At 57.9% G+C, this 16801-nt stretch overlaps 1 protein-coding gene across 1 annotated transcript in view; it reads left to right on the top strand.

Moving 5' to 3' along the window:
• Positions 1 to 12053, top strand: part of Nup210 (nucleoporin 210kDa) — a 90421-nt gene extending 78368 nt beyond the window's left edge. Inside the window, exons 37-46 of the mRNA XM_013010323.1 lie at positions 635 to 810; positions 2494 to 2714; positions 3534 to 3670; positions 6411 to 6534; positions 7403 to 7549; positions 7955 to 8205; positions 8944 to 9160; positions 10856 to 10951; positions 11029 to 11112; positions 11551 to 12053. Of these exons, the coding sequence (XP_012865777.1) occupies positions 635 to 810; positions 2494 to 2714; positions 3534 to 3670; positions 6411 to 6534; positions 7403 to 7549; positions 7955 to 8205; positions 8944 to 9160; positions 10856 to 10951; positions 11029 to 11112; positions 11551 to 11684 (1587 nt within the window). The 3' untranslated portion in view covers positions 11685 to 12053. The remainder of the gene's footprint in view (positions 1 to 634; positions 811 to 2493; positions 2715 to 3533; positions 3671 to 6410; positions 6535 to 7402; positions 7550 to 7954; positions 8206 to 8943; positions 9161 to 10855; positions 10952 to 11028; positions 11113 to 11550) is intronic.
• The last annotated feature ends 4748 nt before the right edge of the window (positions 12054 to 16801 follow it).

Genomic DNA, 16801 nt, shown 5'->3' with positions numbered 1-16801 from the left:
CTACCACGTGAGCCACAGCACCACTTCCAGTTTTCTGTTGGTTCATTGGAGATGAGAATCTCAGGGACTTTCCTGCCTGGGCTGGCTTTGAACCTTGATCCTCAGATTTCAGCCTAGTGAGTAGCTAAGATTACAGGCGTGAGCCACTGGTGCCCAGCTGGGCTTTAGACTTTGAGGGGCCAGTTTTTTGAGCAGGAGGGTGTTACCTCAAGTTGGGATAGTTTTACTGCTATTTATGTAGTATACAGGTTCAGAAATGGCTCTAGAAACCCATTTCCTTCCTCCAGCCAGAGCACTCGCAGGCTTGTGAGGCCCCAGTGATCCATTGGGTGGTATTTCTTTAAGAGCCCAAGAGCCAACTCTCCCAATGACTGAACAGCAGTGTTTCAGTGAGTCCAGCCTGCTTTGTTCAGAGTGGAAACCTTGTCCCTAGGCAAGGGACCAAGATCTCTCTACTCCTCGTTACCCTGAAGTCAGCTGGCTGCAATTGTTCCCGAGCTGTGGACCCCAGAGGCAGTGGTTGCCTCCTTGGGCGGTGGGTTCTTCAAGAGCCTGGCACAGGTCATCATCATACTGGTGCGGTGTCCTGCCTGGCACAGGTCATCATCATACATACTGGTGCTGTGTCCTGCAGGTGTCTCCTGTTTCTTACCTGAGGATCTCCATGAGCCCTGTCCTGCACAGCCAGCACAAGGAGGCCCTGGCTGCCCTGCCACTGGGGATGACCGTGACCTTCACTGTCCACTTCCATGACAACTCTGGAGACATCTTTCATGCTCATAATTCAGTCCTCAACTTTGCCACCAACAGGTAGAGTGTGGGTGGTGCTTTTTGCTCATGTGAAGGCTGGGCCTGCCTTGTACCTGGATTTAATTCGTGGAAGAGATGGGTGACACCTGAGAAGCAGTTCCAGATGAACACGGGCCAGGCAGGGAGGCACTGGAGTCTGGTCAGGAGACAGAGGAAGTAGGGGAGGGAGAACATGGCCCCGCAGCTCTGTCACTGTGTGGCAGGAAATTGATCGGTGAAGATGGCCCCCGCTGGCAGGAGGCAGAGCACATGTTAGGGACTGGGGTTGGGGATTTCTAAGGGGTTGTTTAATATGGCCCTGAAAGAAAGACAGGGGAAATGGAATCTTGGCTTTCGTTTGGCCTTGTAATCAGTGGATTCGGTTCATCGATCATAGTACCTGTAACAATTCATTAGAACAAGACACAGCCTTCAAATGGGCAGGCCCGGTGGAGAAGGAGCCCAGCATGCTGAGCATGTCCTCCAGGACATCTGCAGACTCCACAGCAGACTTCAGTTGTGGCAAACCATTGATGTCAAGCCATTTGTCCAGGGCCACGTAGCCAGGAAGAGTTTGGACACCAGGATCTGTCCAGCTCCACGTGTGGGTCTCTCAGCATTGCTCTTTATGAACTTCAACTGCAACCGCCATCCTGATGTGAGGTTTCCAGGCTGCGGCTTCAGCCTGGCCTGCTAGCTGTCTGAGGCCGCTGGAGTACTGGCCTGGTGCTTGGTGGGATTGTAAAGCCAAGTTACTGCCCTAGGGGTGCAAACCAGTTTGGGGATCACAGGGCCCAGCGTGGCAGGATTGTAAAGCTAAGCGGCTGTCCTGGGGATGCAGGCCAGCTTGAGGACAGGTCCATCGCAGTCCCAGGAGGACAGAGTATGACTTGGGGTGGGACTCCAGGTCTTGCTTCCTTGGGATCTGAGTTCTGTTCCAGGTATTGGTGACCGTCCATGACAGGCTTTCCACAGGCCCTGAGCACATAACGGACAGGTGCATGGGCATGGCACATAGGAATTTGGAGTTAAGCCTACTTCTAACCCTGCTTCTGTCGTTGGAGGGCAGGACAGACCAGCAACCCAAAATGGTTTGCACATGTCCTCCTGGGAATGTAGCCTGTCCTCTGCTCATCAAGCGGGGGAGTGGCCGTGGGGCCCCTGGCAATCTGTGGGCTCTGCACAGAAGCAGCCATTTGTCAGGCTATGGCCTAGGAAGCCCTGGGGGAAACAGTCTGGCTCTGCCATCCTCAGCAACACCGCAGAGGTCACTCTGGCCCTGTGTGGCTGGAGTGCCTGTCACAGTGATCAGATTGGGGCTGTGGGAGCGGGGAGCTCAGACCCGGACCTCACCCTGCCTAGTGCAGTCCTCAACACCAGCACAGCCTTCAGGCAGGGTTTTGAGTGTTTTACCGTCAGCTCACTGGCCGTGGCGTCCCGGGACGTTGTTGCCCTGCTTCAGGGAGCGCTGGCAGGGCTGCAGAGCTCACCCTGCTCGAGCACACAGCAGAGGTGGCCTGGCCGCCATGCTTGTCGCGCCACAGGTCATTCTCTTCCTTGCCTTGGCAAGGGGCTGCTTCCTGCTGAGGGTCTGTCCCGGGAAGGCCGAGGAAGGGAGTGGGTCTGTGCCCACTCAGCAGAGGACTACAGCTGTGCTTTCCTTTCCTGAGCTGAGCCGAGCCTGCCTCTCTCCCCTGTGCCTAGGGATGACTTTGTACAGATCACTAAGGGTCCCACCAACAGCACCTGCATCGTCCGCACCATCAGCGTGGGGCTGACGCTGCTCAGCGTGTGGGACGGGGCGCACCTGGGCCTCGCAGACTACGTCCCCCTGCCGGTCCTGCAGGCCATCTCACCAGAGCTGTCCGGGGCAGTGGTGGTGGGAGATGTCCTCTGCCTGGCCACAGTTCTCATCAGTCTGGAAGGTGAGAGGGTCCCCCCTTCCCTGGGGAAGTGCTCGGTACCTGGTCTTGGTAGAGTTGGAACCCCGAGGATATCTACAACAGTCACTGCCCGGCAGCGCAGGAGAGCTGCACCAGCCCTTGACCTGGGGCAGCGCTGTCAGTCCATCTTCTGCTGCGTGGAGAGGACCCGCATGTTTGCTGTCTCCTCTAGCGAGTGAGCGCTTGGCGTGGCTAGTGAAGCTGGGAGCTGAGCGTCTCATTTCAGTAGATTGTGTGGTCAGTGGTCATTGATCTAGACACGTGAGCAGAAAATGGAGATTGGGCCAACAGTTACCTGCTGAATTTCCTTTTCAGTCAAATTCCCCCCCCCCTTTTCTTCATTAATTCATTCTAAAAGGAAATGAAATACTATCTGAAGAAAAATAATCTGCCACAACTTGAGTGAGGTTATTACATTTACCGTGTAGTGTGATTGGCGTTCAAATCAGAAGTGCTGCTGGCACTGAGCCTGACATCTGCTTTCTGGTTGTTGACAGCAATTGGCAGTGAGTGCAGGCTGGGTGGGCAAGAGCCAAGATTCGGGAGGGCAACGGGCGGGGACTGGTGGGGCAGCACCTCGCTGGCCCACGGCAGGGGTGGAGGCTGGGGGAGGAGGATGGGAGATGCCAAGCAGGGATTTGAGCCACAGCTCTGATAGCAGCTGCAGGGGAGAGCTCAGACCTTGAGGCCAGGGCCAGGGAGCACGCCCCTGGGGCAGTGGGAGCCAGCGTGGAGGATAACACGCTCGCCCTCTAAGCTGGGCCTTCACTGGAAATGGGTGACGTCCAGCTTCTTCTCCAGGTGTCTCAGGGACCTGGAGCTCCTCGGCCAACAACATCCTCCACATTGACCCCAAAACAGGCGTGGCTGTGGCCCGGGACGTGGGGTCTGTGACAGTTTACTATGAGGTTGCTGGACACCTGAGGACCTACAAGGAGGTAGGACTGAAGAGGGGCCAGAGACGTGCATGGCGGAGTGGTCTGCAGGGTGTGGCTGACCCCCAGAGTGGTGGAAGCCGCCATGGGGCAGCCCAAGAACCTCATCCTCAAGGACTGGCTCAGGGGCCAAACTATGCAGGTTCTCAGGCCCCTTAGACCACTTGCACCTACGTGCCTCTTCTACGTACTTGAAATCACCTCAGAATTGCTTACATACCTGATACAAGGCAAATGCTAAATGAACTGCTGATAGAGTAAGAAGAAAACGATACGTGTTCAACACAGGTACAATAGTATTCTCCTCAAAATCTTCCTTATGTGACGTGGTTTGATTTGGATGTGAGGATGTGGAGCCGGCAGCGCAGAGGGCTTGCTGTCCCTCATCATTTCGTGTTCTTGGATACACACATGGCCACGGGGGCCTCGTGCCAGAGCCATCACGGCTCTGAGCCACCACTCGCCCTGCGCTTCCTAACCTCCTCCTCCTCCCCACATCACCCCGTGTGGTGATCAGGGCGGCCCGTGGATGTGGGCAGCACGGCAAGGGATGCTGAGGAAGCTGCTGCCCTGGGCATCACCCCCAACGTTGAGCCTCCCCGGCAAGTCACCTTCTGAGACTTTTTTTTTTGGGGGGGGAGGGTCCAGTCGTGGGCCTGAACTCTGGGCCTGGGCACTGTCCCTCAGCTCAAGGGTAACGCTCTACCACTTGAGCCACTGCGCCACTTCGGCTTTTGTTTTTCTGCGCAATGTGGTGCTGAGGAATCGAACCCAGGGCCTCATGCATGCAAGGCAAGCGCTCTACCACTGAGCCACCTTCCCAGCCCCCACCTTTTGAGACTTTTGAGCTGAGCAGAACCATTCTGCCTTATATTTGTCTCCAGCCAGGAATGAATCAATGAGCCAATTCTGGCCAAGTCTCAGACGTGTCTCTGTTTTAGAGCCAGCATGTGCTATATAGAACCCAGCAGTTTAGCCTCATAGTTTGCGTAGTTAGTACTGCAAGTACACGTGTTGGGCAAGCTGGCCGCAGATAGAGGCACTCTGGCTAGTGAGGCTCTGCTTTTCCAGGAGAGCCCACCGAGTGTGGACAGGTTGGGCAGAGTATGCCAAAGTGTGTCCAGTTAAAGAGCTCAGCCTGGGTGGGGGAGAGCTAGAACATAGGGCGTGAGGGTCTCAGCTTGAGCTTTGTGGTCAGGTTACAAACTGCCCTAGATTCCAGGCCAGTGGGCCTTCATTACCCAGGCATTTTGGCCACCAAATACATGTGGCTGAGTGTGGCCTTGACAGGTATAGTGACACCATCTCTATTCTTTTTTTCTTTTTTGCCAGTCCTGGGCCTGAACTCAGGGCCTGGGTGCTGTCCCTAAGCTTCTTTTGCTCAAGGCTAGCACTCTACCACTTGAGCCGCAGCACCACTTCTGGCCTTTTCTGTGTATGTGGGACTGAGGAATCCAGAGCTTTGTGCATGCTAGGCGAGCACTCTGCACTGAGCCACATTCATATCCTGCCATGCCCATTTTTTATGCCAGTACTGGGCACTGTCCCTGAGCTCTTTTTTTGTTTTTTTCTTTTTTGTCCTTGAACTTTTATGCTCAAGGCTAGTACTTTGCCACTTGAACCACAATTCCACTTCCAGCTTTTTGTGGTGATTAATTGAAGAGCCTCACATGCTTTTTCTGCCTAGGCTGGCTTTGAATGGCAGTCCTCAGATCTCAGCCTCCTGAGTAGCTAGGATGATAGGCATGAGCCACTGACGCCTAGCCCCACCTCAAATTTTAACGTGATACCTGGGTTCAATCCCAGATCAGCCACCAAGAGAGAGTGTGGCCTTGGCAAGTGTTCTGACCTCGGTTTGCCTCAGCTTTCTGGCCTACAGAATGGGGTGATACTGTGGAAGATGAAGTGGGCTGCCGTGTGAATCAGGTGAATGAGCTTGGCCGTAGAAGCTCTGTGGAAAGCCGCAGCTGTTGGAGCTGCAGGCAGAGCAAAGCTCACGTCAGAGTCCATGCATGGCAGCCAGGAGAAGCCAGGCTGTGCTGGCAGTACTGGGCCCGGAAGTGGTAGGCTCCTTGGGATGGCAGTGGCGCTGGGCGGAGACAGTGCATGGCGGCAGCAGCCCCTGGTGAGGCCAGAGGGGACCGCAGCCCACCCCCAGCTCTGCCTCCACAGGCCCCAGGACTTCAGAGCTTTGGGGAGAGCTGCCTCCATTTTTGCCCTCAGGCACTCCCCCACTGCTGGAACTTGCTAGAAGCAGGAAGTGCTGGTGCTATTCCAAGAGAGGTGGTCAGCTTTGAGTGGCCTTGAAGCCAGCAAGGACCACTGGGCTTGCAGGACCCTTCAGGGACAGGGCACCCCCCCCCAGAGGTTGGGATGTGACAGGTTACAAGCTAGGCCAAGGGAACCAACAGGAGATGGGCATCTGGGCAGACCGGATTCTGGAGCCTTTAGAATGTATCTCTTCTCTTTGCCACAAGAGTAGGCAGCCAGCTTCATAAGTAGAGGGGAGACCACAGCAAGAACTTAAGTCCTCACGGTCCATGGCTTGGTCTGGACCCTTCAGTGAGTTGTAGCCTGCTATTCCATCCAGGTCTGACCAGTCCGGGCTCTCCCCAATCTCCGCCACAGGTCAGGCTGGCCCTGAGGCGTTGAGCCCCAGCCTTGTTCCCTGGAAAGCTGCAGTGAGGTGAGAAAAGTCTAGTAGACAGTTGGTCTCAGTGGTGCTGTCTTGCTCCCTCCCTAGATAGCGGTCATCATGCCTCAGAGGACTGTGGCCCATCGCGTCCACCCTGCCCAGAGCAGCTTCCAGGAGGACACTGCCTCCAGGGTGATGGTCACCGTGGGAGACAGAAGCTCTAACCTGATTGGTACCCAGGGGGCCCTGTCATGTTCAGGGAGCGGGGAGGTAGCATCTGCAGATGAGGCTTTCTCTGAGCTGTTGTGATTTGGCCTTGTGGCTCGGGCTGGAACCCAGGGCCCTCTACCGCTGAGCCATACCCTGAGCCCATGCTTTTCACATTCAGATTTATCCCCCAACTCCAGAGAGCCATGAGCCCCAGCTCCATTCCTTGCAGCGTTTTACAGATGCAAGTCCTCCACAAGCTGAGCCGTGAAAGGCATCTTCATAAAAGAGCCCAACTCCTAGACATTGCCTCTTCTGAGTGGGAAATGTGATTGCAGCCGTAGGGCAGCAGAGCAAAGCAGCCGCCATCTCTGCCATTAATGCTGGAAACGAATGACTTAGCAGACGGGTCTTCTGGATTTGATGTTTATAATTACCTCTCCTAAGTCATGCATAGAGCATTCTACCTCATCCCCTGCCCATGACAGCCCCAGACAGCAGCTTCCAGAAATAAATGAGTTGGTACCGGCTGGTTTTTTATTTAAACAGTTTAACTGGTGAATTAAATACCACCGTTATTCTTGTGATGATTGAGGCAGGCTTATGTCGTCATGGTAGCCTCTCTTCCTGCCTCAGTGCAGGTGGCTGGACCCCCCCCCAAGGCCCCAGTGCACACTGTGTTGTAGTGGGGGGCCTCTGCCCTCCTGATGTCCTACGGAAGGGGTAGCCTGTGTCCAGGTCCCGGGTCCAGAGGACACGCTGGGTTGTCTGGAGTTAAGGGCATTCAGTGGCCCCTCCTCTAGAAAATGTATCCTCAACAATTGTAAAAAGCTGTGGTGCCTTGCAGCGTTGGGGCCTGACCTCCGACCTTCTCACCCACTCCCCACCTTTAGGAGAATGCTCCCCTGCCCAGAGGGAAGTCATCACAACCCTGCACCCAGAGACCCTCATCAACTGCCAGCTCCGGTTCAAGCAAGATGTCTTCGATTTCCCCACACGGGACATTTTCACCGTGGAGCCAGGCTTCGATGCTGCTCTCGGTGAGTGGTGTCCGCTCAGCATCAGGTGCAAAGGACTGTGTCTGTGTTAGGGCCGTGGGCATCAGCACACCAGTTTGACCTGCAGCCAAATGCTGGGCTAAAATCTGTTTACTAAGTTTCCCTCATTCTGAGCCAGGTCCTGAGCTGTAGAGTCGGTCTGACAGGCTCCCCCCCCTCCCCCCCACAGCACTGTAAGCAGGGCACTGGGGAGCAGAGAATTCAGCAGTGAGGAACTGTTGGGCCATAGGGTGTCCAGCCTGGACCAGGGGCTCTGAAAGGGCGTTCTCAAGAGGACTCCTGGAGGAGGTGACTACTCACCTGGGTTCTGGAGGATGTATAGGAGTTTCTCAGAGAATCAGAGAAAGGGAACGGCATCAGTGTACGGGGACCCCTGTGTCTCCACAGGCCAGTACCTCTGCACACTGACGATGCACAGCCTGACAGACCAGCAGCTGAAGCACTTGAGCATGAAGAAGACAGCCCTGGTGGTCACTGCTGCCCTCCCCGGCAGCCCCCACTCCGCAGAGAGGGTGGCGGCCGAGGTGCCCTTCAGCCCGGGGCTCTATGCCAACCAGGCGGAAATCATTTTGAGCAACTACTTCACCAGCTCCGAGGTGAAGATCTTCGGTGCCGGGGAGATCCTGGAGAACCTGGAGGTGGGTGGCAGCCGTGTGCACCGGGCGAGGCGAGAGCCGGGGCTGGGGCGCGGGCCAGGAAGTGGGGAGCATAGCGCCCAGGCCCTCCCTTTCAAATTGGAACCTTATTTTCAAAGTTAAGGCGTTTGTCCCCGTTTCTCCTGCATTGCTGTCCTCCACTCGTGTGTGCGATTTCCATAGTGTTTGCCGTCTTCACAGCTAGTTTAGCATGTGGAGCAGCATTGGGACACTCAGGATGCGCTCCATGGCGGTTGAGCGTCAACCAATGAATCCCCTATGAAAACACTAGTTCAGGGCCGCGGGAAGGGCTCTCAGTCCCGTCTGCACACCACACCACCGCCGGCTGGGTGGCAGGGGAATAATCTCTAAGGCTCTGGAGTCCGGAAGCCTCCGGGGAGAGGTGTAGCTCTTCCCCTTGCTCCTCTCCTCCTGAGGGCTGGGGTTAGACTGCGCTGTTGTTGGGGGAAGGGGACAGCTTAATGGGGCCTGCTGTTCCACACTGCTTCCTGGAGACATGCGGGACTTTGTGTGGGGCAAACATCCTTTAGAACAGCTCTTGATTAGAATTTAAAGGCACTGCTTTGACCCTTGCTTCAACCCTCAGCACGGACAGTGTTTCCTGGTACCCTATCCTGAGAAATACCCAGTAGAGGTCCCCATCCAGACCCTGGACCCTGGGAGGGATGTGTTCAATCCCACACTAGTCATCCCGGCCTCCGGATGAAATCCCCCTACCAGGTGCGATCCGGGTCTCCCGCCGTGCTGGCCTTCGTGAAGGAGAAGTCTCTGGGGCTGCCCAGCTTCGTCACGTACACGGTCAGCGTCTCAGACCCCACGGCCGGCAGCCAGGGCCCTCTGTCCACCACGCTGACCTTCTCCAGCCCAGCCACTCACCAGTCCCTCACCATCCCTGTCACCGTGGCCTTCGTGATGGACCGTCGTGGGCCTGGTCCCTGTGAGTCACAGGAAGGGACGCTGAAGGGGACAGACGTGGGTGAGAGGGACAGACCGGAAGTTCCTGGGTTTCCCTACAGCAGCCCCACAGCCAGGAGATGAGGGGGCTGGGCTCCCTGGAGGTAGCGGGCTGACCTGGCAGCATCACACTTCCGGCGGCCAAGTCCACTGTCAGCAGGGCCCTTCACCATGGCTCCCCATCTCCGAGAGTAAAGCCCTGTCCCACAGTGACCCCGGGCTAGACCAGCCTTCCACTACGGCTCATCTCCCCCACTCCCGGCTGCACCCACCCTGCGGCCTTCCTGCTCGGGAACGCGTGCGCCCCAGTGCAAAGCCCTTGGCATCCAGTGTCCCCTGCCTGGGATGGCGTTCCCCACAGAGCCCCGAGCTTCACTGTGCTGCCTGCAGACTGCTGGCAGATGCCACTTATCAGACCTTACCCCAAACTGTGGCCAGCTGCCAGAAGTTACACGCCAGCCCCAGGGAGAGTGGGGCCTGCCACACACACAGTAGGCACTCAGGAGTTAGACACCAGCCCCGGGGAGAGCAGGGCCCTCCACACACACAGTAAGCGCTCCAGAGTTAGATGCCGGGCCCGGAGAGAGCGGGGCCCGCCACATAGTAGGTGCTCCAGAGTTAAGATGCCGGGTCAGCCACGCACACAGATCCCTGGGGAGAGTCGGGCCCGCCACACACACAGTAGGTGCTCAGGAGTTAGATGCCAGCCCGGGGAGAGCGGGGCCCTCTACACACACAGTAGGCGCTCAGGAGTTAGATGCCAGCCCGGGGAGAGCGGGGCGCACCACACACATGGGCGCTCAGTGAGTGCCCACTGCCAAGTAAAGGGAGCCTTCTGTGTCCCTGATGTGCCCCTGCCCGTGACTGTGCCAGGCAGGTGCCAGGGCCCTGCTCAGGGGGAGCAGCAGGTCCAGGGACAGGGCTGAACACAGCCCAAGGTGGGGGGTGGCCCCGGGCGGGGACCGGTGCCCAGGGGAGAGCCCCACATTCATTGTCAGGACCTGGGGATGTGGAACAGGGAAGGGACACAGGAGGTTGGCGTGGAGGGGACTGCAGGGCTTGAGCTGCTGCCTGTCTCCTGGGAGCAGCGGAGAGCATAAAGTCACCCGGCAGCGGTCAGAAGTGGGGAGCCAGCATTCCTGGTGCTCTGGCTAGATGGGGGCTCTCCAGAGGCTGAGCAGCTTTGAACAGAGGCCCCGGGCCCGCTGGCCTTGCAAGGGGTCAGAGAACCCCGTCTGCCTATCCTGTCCCGCCCCATCCCATCCCTTCTCGCCCTGTCTGCGGTGGGCTCCTGGCTGGCCGCTCCCTTTAGTCCATGGTACGCATGCCCTGCTGGGCATTCTCAACAGCTGTCCTCACTCCGGGGCAGCCTGTGCTTCCCCGCAGCGCAGGTGTGACAGCCTAGTGCACCTGCCTCACGAGAACCAGCACACAGGAAGCGCATTTCCCGGGAGGACCTGGGGCGGGGCGGTACAGGGCTGGTTCAGATGGCCTGAGGAGGAGAGAAGGAAGCCTGTGAATGTCAGCACAGGACCCACCAGGGCCCTGCCAGGACCCCAGGTCCTTCCCCAGCCCGGTCCTGGTGTCTGAGGCCGGGGTGGCTGCCGGGTGGGGTGGGGTGGCGGGGCTGGGCGCCACAGCCCTGGCGTGGTGCTGACTCATCTTCGCATGGACGCAGATGGCGCCGGCCTCTTCCTGCCCTCCCTGGACTCCTACCAAGTCATGTTCTTCACGCTCTTTGCCCTGCTGGCTGGGACAGCGGTCACCATCATAGGTGAGGCCTGTGTCTCGTCTCCGCGTTGGCACCCAGCCCGCACCCCTCCTCTGACCACCCATCCTGTGTGCTTGCAGCCTACCACACGGTCTGCGCACCCCGAGATCTTGCTGCATCCCCAGCCCTGGCTCCCCGACCCGGCTCTCGGCATAGCCCCCACTGTGAGTACCTCCGTCTTGGGCACAGCCCGGCAGGGGGCCGTGAGCTCCCGAGCCCAGCCCTCAGAGGCCTGTCGCTGGTTAGGAGAAAAGCTAGGGTCTGACCCAGAGTGCAGATCTGGGGGTGGGGACACCCTGGCTGGTCCTAGACCAGGCTGGGGTCAAAGGACTGACTCGGAGCTGGAGATCCCGGACGGTCCCTACAAGGGGGCCCCAGATGGAGAAGCCCACCCCCTTCACTATCCACTGTTTCCCACCACCCTGCTCTGTGAGGCCCAGCTGGTCTTCTGAGCAGTGACTGGATGAGGTGGGGCTCCCGGCGCGGCTCCACGGCTTGGTGAGAGGCCGCGGCCCGCGCATGCGGGGAATGCGCGTTCTCACTGCCCGGAGTGTGGCGGGTGCTGCGGGCGGCCTGTCACTCACCTCCTCTCTCCTCCCCAGACTTCACAGCCTCCTCGCCGTTGTCGTCCTTGTCGTCCTCATCGTCATCGCCCACCTCGTTCAACTCGCTGCCTCCTGGCCGCAAAGCCAGCCCTCCCTCGGGGCTCTGGAGCCCGGCCTACGCCTCGCATTAGCCCGTGTGCCGCCCGCTGCCCACAGACGGCGCTGCCGGCCGGCCTCGCAGGCACGGAGGCCCTGCTATACCCAGATTGGGTGCGACCCCCGGCCCGGCCCGGCCCGGCCATTCCCACTGTCCCGCTGTGGGAGAGCTCAAGTCTGGGCGGTGCTTATTCGAGAGCCGGAACGCCTCGCAGAGTTCTAAGTTGGGCTTAGTTTCCTTCCGGGTTTATTGGGCAAAGCTGCGCTCCTGGGCCCACTGTGTACGCGGCACTGGGGATGTCTGGACGCTGCCGCTGGGTTTGTATTTTCTCCGTGTGGCTAAAATCGCTGTCCCCAGCGTGTGCAGTGCTGTGTGGACGTGTCCCCAGGGCCTCCCTGGCCGCCCCGGCCCTTGCTGTGGGGGCAAGCAGGCGGGAGCCGTGCCCTCCCTGGCCGCCTCGGCACAGCCCCGTGACGGCAGGGCCTGTCTCGAGGAAGATGCTGGAATCTGCCAGCCCCACCGGCCAGCTTCCTCTGCCTCAGGCCGCTGTGAGAGACCTCAGCCCTCGTTCTCCGGTGTGGCGGGCCCGGACGGCAGAGACTGAGAAGTCCCCTCATCCCGCCCAGCGCTCTCCAGTACCTCAGCAGATCTGAGCCATGCTCCCAGCCGCTCCCACGGCCACAGGAGGGAGCCTGCCCACCCCCACCGCAGCGCGTCCAGGGCCCGTCGGCCTGAGTCCTCGGAGCTGGCAGCTGGCCGCGGCGGGCTTGCCGAAGCTGGATGGAGGAGCTGCGCCTCGCCTGCCCCCTGGACTTGGGCGGAGGCCTGGGTGGTCGGGGCCCTTGTCCTTGCTTTATTACTAAAGGTGTGTGTGGTTTCCTAGAGGGCTGTGGTGGTTGTTATCCCCATGCCTGACTGCCCTCGAGCCCCCCTTTGCCCATGCTCTCCCCTCCACCCAGGCCCCCTCGGCTCTGTCCCGGCTCCTCCCGCTTCTGCAGCCCTCCGGTTGGCTCTCCACTGGCTGCCGTCCCCTCCCTCTCATCCATGAAGCTGCCTGCCGTGGCCTGGGGAGACCAGCTCCTGCAGGAGCTCCGCCTCCTCGGCCCGGCTTCCCGGCCTCGGCTGGGCACCCCATGGCAGCTGTGACTCTGCTGCCACCCCAGGGTTCAGGCATGGATGGATCCCGCACACGGTTCCTGGGGTGTAGCTGCAGACAGGCACAGGTGTGCAGAGCTGGCAGGCGGCTCCTGACGGCTGTCCCTGCCCCGGGGCCTGTGTCCAGCGGGTCTGCAGACCCCGCTCCTCCCAGCGCTTGGGCCCCTTCTCCTGCCCCTCCACCCAGGCCCTCATCAGACATCCAGGACCCGCGGGTTGGCTGCGTGCTTCTGCTCCGGCTCTTCCGTGTGGGCTGCAGTTTTCTCTGGGTGTGGGCGCTGCACAGCCTGCTGTCCTTGCAAAAGTGGGTGGGGCGTGGCATGTGGCCTCTCCCACGAGTGGCAGGGCCATCATCACCCCTGCACTGTCCACCATGGTGTCCCGTGACTCGGGGAACAGGCTGAGTCTACAAGCCCCGCAGAAGTCTGTACACAAGACAGGGCCAGACCCCACCTGGACATGGCTGTCAAGCAGGCCACCTCAGAAATACAGGATGGCTGCCAGGTGGCAGGCATCACATCATATCCAGACATGTCAGTGTCCAGAAGAGGAGTAGAGGCAAGTCCTGCTTCCTAAGGCCTGAAAATATTTTTCCCGGCAGCCGGCAGCTGTGCCGTCCTGCGGCTGGGGCCGTCGGTCCGTCCCAAGCCCTGGAGGCTCCTTCCCTCTGCCGTCCTGCTCTGCTGCCCCCCGCAGGCACGAGGCACACTGAGCACACAGGTGACCAGCCCAGCTTAGCTGTTTGCAGACCAGCCAGGCAGCTCTCCCTGAGGGGCCAGAAAAGGCTTTTAGCACCAGTTAATGCTAAAAATACAATGCTGCACATAGGTTGTTTTTCTCTGGAATTCCCTTGTGTGGCCAGGAAGGAGCCGTGTCTGTGTGGGCGCTCCTGTGCGGTCTGCAGCCACACCCCAGGATTGTCCAGGCCTGTGCCCCCTGGGCAGCAAAGCCCAGGGCCAGTAGGGTGGATCCACAGGCAGGAGGAGGCTCGCCTGGCTCTGCACCTGCCCTCCCTGCCCCGCCTCCGCCGTGCTCCCTGCCTTCCCAGCCCTCAGCCTGGCCCCTGCCCTCGGGAGGCGGGTGCTCCTCACAGGACTTGTCTGTTCCGGGCCTGGAGCCTCTGCCTGCGGAAGGTGCCTTCCCCTCCCCTGTGCACCTCAGGAAGCCCTGGGATCCTGGGACAGGGAGATGGTCTCAGGTCCTCCTCAACCTGAGCCTGCCTTCCCCTGGGCCGCAGAACATGACCAGGGGAATGCAGTGTGGCTTTTGAAAGCCGCTGATTTGGGTCTGTTTGCTAGCATTACTGCAGCAGTTTGAGGCCAAGGAGTCCCTCACAAGCTTAGGAGCTGTGTGTGTGTGTGTGTGTGTGTGTGTGTGTGTGTGTGTGTGTGTGTGATTTCAGTAGTACCAGAGTTTGAATTCAGACCCTTGCGCTTGCTAAGCAGGCTTCTGCCAATCAAGCCATACTCCCAGCCCGTTTTGCTCTGATTGTTTTTGAGATAGGACCGTGATCCCCTTATTTACATTCCCTGCCTTAGCTGGGATGACAGGCATGTACCACGGTGCCCAGTTTCTTATTGGTAGGGTCCCAAAGCTTTTGAGGTCTCCAGATCTCCACTCTGTCAAACAAGGGTAACTTCTCACGTAGAGCATCGGGAAATACAGCGTTGCCCTGCAGATTCTTCTGTTTGCTAACGTGGCCATACTGTTACCTCAGGGCAACCCGAGGTCTTCTTGTCACACAGGTGGATTTATTACTGCGTGTGGGTGAAAGCACGCTCCCTCCACAGTATATGAGCGGGTCTTACTTAGCAAGGGAGCTGCGGGGCTGGGACTGGTGGCATCTCACGTTTGAAGGCTGGTTGGGGTTGTGGGTAGGGTAGTGCTTGGTGTGGGTAGGGTAGTGCTTGGTAGTAGACAGGTTGTAGTTAGGTAACAGTTTCTCACGACGCATGCCCATTCCCACGATGCATTGTGGTATAATGATGTTACTGACATGCCTCGTGGAAGGTTCCAGTGCAGCAGTGCACATGTGCCATTCAAAGGGAGGCCTCTGCCGGGCGCCTGTGGCTCACGCCTGTCATCCCAGCTACTCAGGAAGCTGAGATCTGAGGATCACAGTTCAAAGCCAGCCCAGGCAGGAAAGTCTGTGAGACTCTTATCTCCAATAAACCACCAGAAAACTGGAAGTGGCACTGTAGCTCAAGTGGTAGAACGCTCGCCTTGCACGCATGAGGCCCTGGATTAGATTCTACAGCACCATATAAGCACCATGGCTCAAGTGGTAGAGCACTTGGCTTGAGCTGAGGGACAGCGCCCAGGCCCAGAGTTCAAGCCCCACGACCAACAAAAAAAAAAGGAGGCCTCCCTTACAGGGTTCTTTTTGGCTGGTTTCAGAACCACTTCCAGCTTTTTCTGTGATTAATTGGAGACAAGTCTCACAAATTTTCCTGCCCAGGGCTGGCTTTGAACTACATCCCTAGATCTCAGCCTCCTGAGTAGCTAGGATGACAGGCGTGAGCCACCGGTGCCAGCAGCTGCTCTGCTTCTTTGTTCAGGTTACCACTCTGCCACTTGAGCACAGCCTCTGGCTTTTTTTTTTTTTTTTTTGAGGGAGTAGTTATTTGGAAATAAGAGTCACAGACGTTCTTGCTTGGTCTAGCTTCAAACTGCAATCTGCAGATCTCAGCCTCCAGAGTAGGATTTCAGGCTACAGGGTGCTTTGAGGGCACCATCATCTGCCTGGAGGATGTGGGGGTGGATCCAGAGTTGGGCCTCAGGAGATGGGACTTGGCCTTCTGATGTGTAACCTTCCTCCTGCATCCGTGCTGTATAGCATCAGAACCATGGTGGGTTTTTTTCTTCTTAAGTTCTGTGTGCACTGTTCCATCACAGAGCATGCCTCTGGTTGACCAGATGGGCGGTTACCGTCTCCATGCTTAGAGTCAGCGCTGCAACAGCTTGGGTGTGGAAGATCGCTCCCCGGGGTGGTGCTGTTGGGAGGTAGTGGAATTTGGAAAGGGCGGCCTTAAGCCACAGGAAGTGAGTCCTCTGAGAGGCCTTGAGGCCCTGTCTCTGCTTTGTGCTCCCGAGGCAAGCTCAGAACACTCCCCATGCTCTCCTCCCCCCAGAGTCCCCCAGTGCTGGGTGACCAGATCTTGGAACTGGGAGCCAAAATTACCCTTTTCTCTGTGTAAGCTAGTCATCTCAGGTGCTTTGTTACAGTAAGGCAAAGCTGACTGGTACAGACACCAAGACCAGAGTCCCTCTGGGGTGAATATCAAGGAGTGGGGTCGCTCAGTCCCCATGACGGTACCCCTGGGCAGTTCTGTTGCTTGCCATTAAACGAGTTTGGGAAGACTCGTAGCCATTTACACACCCACCAGCTGGATACGAGTTCTGTTTCCCTCGTCCATGCCAACACACAATATTGCCATATGTGTGTATTTATTTTTGCTGGCTTGGTAGGTGGAAAACAGTATTTTATGACTGATCCAAGTTCCTTTATTGCTAGAGAAAATAAGCTTTGGGTTTGTTTATTGGTCATTTGGATTTCCCTCTGTGAATTGTCTGTTTTCCATCCAAATGAGTACTTTTTAAAGTTCTTAGTCACTCCAAAATATGCTCAGCTGTATCAGTTAGCTATTGCTGTGTAACAAATGACTTCCAAACTTAAGTGACTTAGCCACCATTATGTTTTGAGTCCAGGGGTCTGATCATCTAGAGTGGCTCAGCTGGAAGTGGCTGGCTGCGTGGGTTTCCTCCCCTCGTCTGGACAGGTCCTGGTGGTGACAATGTAGGTACGCTAAAGCATGTAGGGACACACCACCTCGCGAGGGCTGGCGGGATGCGCATACTGTTATTGCATTGGGATACTTCATTCTGTTGGGCACAGCAAGTCACATGTCCCAATGCACACAAGGGTGGGAGGCAGATCCCACGGGATCTGTGGGAAGAGCTGTAAAGTCACCAGGCAAATGTCCTGAAAGGAAGAGG

The sequence above is a fragment of the Dipodomys ordii genome, unplaced genomic scaffold (genome assembly GCF_000151885.1).
Source record: "Dipodomys ordii isolate 6190 unplaced genomic scaffold, Dord_2.0 Scaffold12, whole genome shotgun sequence".
NCBI classification, from domain to species: Eukaryota; Metazoa; Chordata; class Mammalia; order Rodentia; family Heteromyidae; genus Dipodomys; species Dipodomys ordii.
This window is presented reverse-complemented; position numbering and strand designations above follow the sequence as displayed.